The sequence below is a fragment of the Columba livia genome, chromosome 2 (genome assembly GCF_036013475.1).
Source record: "Columba livia isolate bColLiv1 breed racing homer chromosome 2, bColLiv1.pat.W.v2, whole genome shotgun sequence".
Lineage (NCBI taxonomy): Eukaryota > Metazoa > Chordata > Aves > Columbiformes > Columbidae > Columba > Columba livia.
Window position 1 is genome coordinate 23,289,406 of NC_088603.1, and position 6,084 is coordinate 23,295,489.

General features: G+C 46.3%; 1 protein-coding gene across 1 annotated transcript; it reads right to left on the reverse strand.

The window, feature by feature from the left end:
* Positions 1-932: 932 nt before the first annotated feature.
* Positions 933-4,870, reverse strand: RPP38 (ribonuclease P/MRP subunit p38). The gene is made up of 2 exons (XM_065050975.1): positions 4,726-4,870; positions 933-1,987 (listed from the first exon to the last, which is right to left on the reverse strand). The coding sequence occupies exon 2, from the start codon at positions 1,954-1,956 to the stop codon at positions 1,105-1,107; it is 852 nt and encodes a 283-aa protein (XP_064907047.1). The 5' UTR covers positions 1,957-1,987; positions 4,726-4,870; the 3' UTR covers positions 933-1,104.
* Positions 4,871-6,084: the final 1,214 nt, after the last annotated feature.

Here is a 6,084-nt window from a genome sequence, read left to right on the forward strand (position 1 = left end):
ATAAATCCAAAATACAGATTAGCTATCTCATGGCACTGGAAATCTGGATTAGTACATCTCTGAAAACTACAACACGTAAATTCCAACTCAAGTTTTCTGCTTTCTCCTACAGTACTGTACTGACTTTGCTTAAAACATAGTGCCAAGTGAAGTCCTGGGATGTTGATTCCGATTGTCTGAATTGCCACGCTATTCCCTTTCCTTCCTACAGCACAACTGTTTCATTAGGAAACTTCACAGTCCTCAGCAAAACTGAACTAAAAAATTACGTGGTATGTTTTAAGTCTTGCAGTGGTTACAGCTGTCGTCTACTTTATATACATTAGAATATGACTTATCTCAGCTTTCTGGGAAATGATTTTAGATTCCATTTAGAAATCAAATGGAGCTTAGGTTAGTTTATATTTTCTCACAGGATGCGTGTTAAGAGTTTCCATAAGGAAGTCTTTTTTTTCAAAATAGAACAATAGTAATTTGGTTTTGTTCTGTATTTGAAAATAAAAGCTTTTCCTTCAGCATATCAGACACCACCAGGTGATAGATGGAACCCAAGTCTCCATACATTCTTGACCAAAGCGAGTTTATTGTTCAGCAGAGCAAGGTATGAAAGTTCAAAAGCGAAGTCTGTCTGTGCTCTTACAGCTGTTTACTTGGAACAACCATTGAACCAGCTTTAAAAGAGTTATACCACCATGGAGCTTTGTTTAAATAAACTTTCACTTTTGGTATTGATTTGTTTGAATAATTACACTTAAATCCGTTTTGCTGGAAGCACGTTCTTCTGTGTAAAAATACAAAGTTCATTTAATGCTTTGCATTAATTCCAAAGATGTACTTATGTCTTTACTTTGGGATATTCATTACCGATTTTAACTCTGTGATCTCCTGCTGCAAATGAAATATTTACCCCCAGCTAAAGATTGACACCCAAGTTCAAGCAATATTCTTTATTGAAGCAGGAAATACCTCAACTGAATGCAACATAAAGTTCACCTTGTATTCAAGTGCTTTACACTGTAAAGCCTAACAAAATAATTCAGTTAGAGCTGTACTCTACACTGCATTAAAAAATGAGTTAATCATGAAGAACCAAACTGAAATAATTTATGCTGAAAAAGCTTTTTTCTTTTTGCGAGGTGGTTTCTTTATCTTGTTTGGATTTGGAACAAGTTTCTTGATTTTCAAAGGCTGCAAAATTACATTGGAAAGATCAAGCTGATTGCTTTCCATACGCTTGCGCTTCTGGCTTGTGAGCTCATCCCCCGGCGCCTCTGCAAGCTGCTCGGGTTCAGGAACGTCGGAAGACTCCGCCTGTGCCAGAGCCACAGATTCTCCAGTTCTGTACTGAAACCACGGCACCTCCAGAGCTGGTATCTTGGGAATTATTGCTTCTATTGCTTCAGTAAATTTATCAGACTGCTTTTTAAAGCCTAGTGCTAAAATGGATGTTAAGCCTAGAAGTGGTGCAACTGTTTCACTGAGCCGGGGAACCTGGCCCGCTGGTGTGGCTCGACTTGCACTCAGCTGAATAAGATGCGACGTGATCATGGCAGGTTTTGCAGACTTGCACACCAGCAAGAGAAGAAGTTCATTTTTTTCCAATGCTTTTGTAACTTCATTAACTCCAATAGCAAGCTGTCTTCTGATATTTATGTCCGTCCATCCTGGGTTTTGTTGATGGCCTTCTGTTTCCTCCTCTTTAGGGAGTTCATCGGTGCTAGCATCGCACTTTCTTTCCATTTGTTTTTTTGTAAGGGAACGCTTTTTCTTTCTTGGAGTCTCAATCTTTTTAAGTCCAATATGTTTAATCCTTTCTTCTAAGGTCTGCAGTATAAAATGCATATCTTCCCCATCTATGGTTTTCCATTGAAAAACAAAGGGGTTATCGAGACATGTTTTTACAGTGATTTTCTTTGCTTTACGAAGTGTTGTCATCCCTGGCTGAACTACAGCCATCCTGAGGTGGTTTTGTGTTTTGCCACCCTAGCTGTGAAAGGAAGAAAGATGTGAAGTAAGCATTAGTTCAAATGCTGTACTGTTTGCTGCGGACATCGTTGCCAGAAGCTTCTCTTGAGAACGCAGAAGAGAAACATCACATCTCCAAGTGATACTGACCCCCCTCAAGACGAGCTCAGTGCTAATCCCGAGTGTCCCACAAGGCACAGATTGTCCAAAGCAGCTGCACAGCAACACAGCACCAGTGACAAGAGATCCCTCTGAAGCTGGATGAGAACAGCCACAGGTACTGCAGATTTTTTTTAAAAAAAGGACAAAACACCCCACAAACACACAAAAACCTTAAACTGAAGGAACTCTCAGTTTTCACTGATGAACACCTGCATTTTAGAAGTATGAAAAAGAAAATGCCCACTCACAACAGGAAACAAGCTCTAAGTTCCTGAGTTTATTTAGCATTTTTTTTAATTTGCCTTTTCATTCTTTAATCCATATCTTGTGTTTGAATGCATTTAGAAGGTATGATAGAAACCTACAGAGACTCTTTATTTGTGCTTTTGGTGAAGGAAGGCAATCCTCTGCAGGCCTCCAGAAAGTTCAGAAGGGGCCTTTTACTCTTGCGTCACCTTGATCATGCCTTTGGGGATGAGAAAAATGAAGCAGGAGCAGAGAAAGGAAAACTGCTGCAGCTCTGATTGATCTAGTACAGAGTAACAGCGAACGCATGAAGACAGGCCTGCTACAGGCCCTGGTCACTCTCTGAGTCCTCATGGGTTATTAGCAAAGAGATGGTGAATAATCTGGTAATGTCTTCACTGTTGCACAGCCAAGCATACAGAGTAAGAGCAGCTTGGGTTTAAAATCAGGAGAAATGTGGCATGAGTCTTCTAGGTTCCCTAGTTACCGCAGTAGGCGTATGGACAGGATTTACAGGCATTTCTTGAGTGGCAGCCTTCACGTGGTCACACAATAACTTTTTGCTAGTCATCAGTTATCTGTGTACTGCTAATAAGCTACATTGATATTAAAGAAAAAACAAAGACAGACCCCATCTTCACTGAAATTTCCCCAACAGTATGTACTGCTATAAAGCAACACCCTTCTGGAGGGATTTTTCCCTCATTAAACCCTCCTCAGGGAGCCAGTAAGGGGAAATATACAGAACAGGGTTCTATCAGTGCAATGCAAACTGTGAAGCTGTTGTCCGCCATGAGTCAAAAACACAGATGTAGTTTTCAGAGAAACAATAAAACTGAATAAGTAAGTATTTCAAAATACAACAAAGCACCGTGTCCCTGACCGGGGACTCTCAGCAGAACCTACGAAACGCCCTGCGGGGCCATCCAGGCCACGGCCCGTCCAGCCCAGTGACCACCTCCAACTCTGGGAATGGAGAAGCTGTCTGGGGAGGCCAGGGCCGCCCCACCGCTTTCTGCCCCCGCTCCCACGCACCCCAGTGGCCACAGCAGTGACGGAACATCTGCCAACTTGTTTTATCCGTCCTTTACGGAGCTGTTGTCCGTGCAGTTACCTCATCCCTTTGGTTACCATCACAGTGGAAACAATTAAAGAATGGAAATGGCCACTACAAACCTTACATGGAAACTTACAACAGGTTTTAAAAATAAAATTAAAAGTTTAGGTTATTGTGGCAGATACACTTCCCCCCCAAAAAAGCACCAGAAATCCCAGGCCCTTGGACCATTACGGTCATGTACATGTCCCTTGGTCAACCGACAATGAAATGTCTCTGCTGGGAGAAGCTTCTGCCTCACCACCATAAATGACCACAGCTCAGATTCAACTGGGGTGTAGATGGAGCCTGCTGGAGACCCTCTTTGAGCTGGTCTTCCTTGGAGCATCAGGACTGCCGTGGAAGACACCATTTAATAAAAGTTCCTTGAGGCTCGAGACACCTTGTGTTACTGGTAAGTGATCATCTGGGCACCCCTGAGGGTCCTCGCTTTGTGTGAGTGGGAAAACGTGCATTTCCAGAGCTTCGGGATCCCTTCAGGCTGAACTGGCCAGGTGGCAACTGAACTCCTAACTGGTACCCAAGCCTGTGGTTTATATAAAAATGTGAGAGGGCTGAATAATTTTGGATAAACCCTGTTTCTAGTCGGTTCTCTGCTAACCAGTTCTGGTTAGAATCAAGTCTGTCTGGATCTTATCGCCTACCTAAATTGATTCTTGGGGTGTCTCCATGCGTTACCCTTTGTAAAAGCTTTAAATTGGGGGTGGTCTAATGACCTTTCTCAGAGACTACCAGGTAAAGTCAGCAACATAGATGAGAAAGGAGCAAAACAGGAGAAATATTACAGTTGAAAGTTTGGTTTGTTTGTTTTTTTTTTTTTTTCTTTTCAGAACGGGCACTGCTGAGGAAAACGAACATGCAGGAACAGGAAATAACGAGTCAAAAAAAACCCCAAAACACCGAGTTTCTCCACCTGGCACCACCGCCAGGACCCCACCGCTCCCAGGGCGGGAACCGGGCCCGCGGTCACCCCGCCGGAACGGCCGTCCGGAGCCCTCCCTGCCCGCCCCCGCTGACGGCGGGACACGCGGCTCCTGCAGAACCCGCTGCACACGCACCGCCGGGTCCCTGGGGCTCCACCCGCCTCCCGCGGCACCGCCGCCACGGCCCGGCCTGCAGGAGCCGCCGCGCCCCCGCCTGCCCGCGGAGCAGCACCGGGCCCCCACTGCCGCGGCCGCCCGACCGCAGGGCCCGGGCCACAACCGGCCCGCTCCCCCGGCGACAGCGAACCCTACCTCCGCCACAGCCAGCGCCCCGCTCCGCTCCCGGAACACGCCGCCGGTCCCACGGCGCCTGCGCAGCCCTGCTCCGCCCCGCCCGCGGCACCGCCCCCTCCGGCCGCTCTCACGGGTCCGCCCCCCCGGGACCGTGTGCGGGCCGGGCCGGAGCGGCCATGGAGGGGAGCAGGGCGGGGCGAAGGCCCTGGGTCAAGCACTGCTCGTCTGGGCTCGGTGGAGCCCCCGGGTCCCGGGCGGTGCGGGGCGGCGCGGCCAGGCCCGGGAGCCCGCTCGTCGCCTGGGCTGCGTCAGCACCGCGCAGAGGTGCAGCCGTTCCGCCTGGGTGAAGCCGCGTTACGGTGCTGGTGGTGCAAGCCTGCGCTTGGCTGGTCTCCCCGCAGGTTAGCGGTGGCGCTTCCTCATCATTTCTCACCATAAATTGCTTTATAGGTACATGTGCTTTGCCCTACATTAATGAAATCATGGCCAAGTCAACAGGCGCTCACAGGGACATTACAGCAAGAGAAGTGTTTCTCACTGCTGTTTGACATGCAACATTGTGTGCATACATCATATTGTGTAACTAGCAATAAGATGATAGGTAAGAACTGGTTACATTCAGTCGGTAAGATGACAGGTAAGAACTGGTTACATTCAGTGTTTCCCACGATGTGCTGTGAGCCGTTAACAAGTCTTTACAGCTGCTTTTAGTTTCTACATTCACCTCGGTGCACAACAGGGTTGCACGCAGCCCCTTGTACCTGAAAGAGCAGAGCTTCCCAGCAACAATAACAGCATTGTTGCTTCAGGGTGTTGGAGTTGAGAGTTGATGCAGTTGTTTTCAAATTTTTAAGCTCTCCTTTTATTTAGTGAAATTTACTTGGTTGGTTTTCTTCTGAAGTCCTGGCTTAATTTAACCTGGACTTAAATTGAGGGGAAACACTCTTTTTACATGGGTTTATGGAAGTTAGTGGATTTTAAAATGTGAAAGCATGTAGTATTGTGATTAAACAATGCTCAAGGAATGATAAAGGTATAGAGGTATGAATATAAATAATTATTAATTGATTAATAGATAAGTAGGCATGATTTTTTTTCCTTTAATGGTTAAAGTTGTAGGCTAGTTTATAGATTCATTTAATAGTCTTTTAAATTCTGTATTGAGTACAGCAAATAACAGAATTCTCAAGGTATTTTGTGTGCATAGCTGCTGGTGTGTGGTATTCCCGGGGTGACCTGCATGTTTTCCAGAGCTGCAGCTGGAGGGTGCGAGGTCCCGGGCAGGGCTGGGAACAGCAGTGGTAACTGGGCTGGTTGCGGTTCACATCACTCAGAATAAATCCCTTTCTCAAACAAACGGCTTAGAAGTCTTGCTGT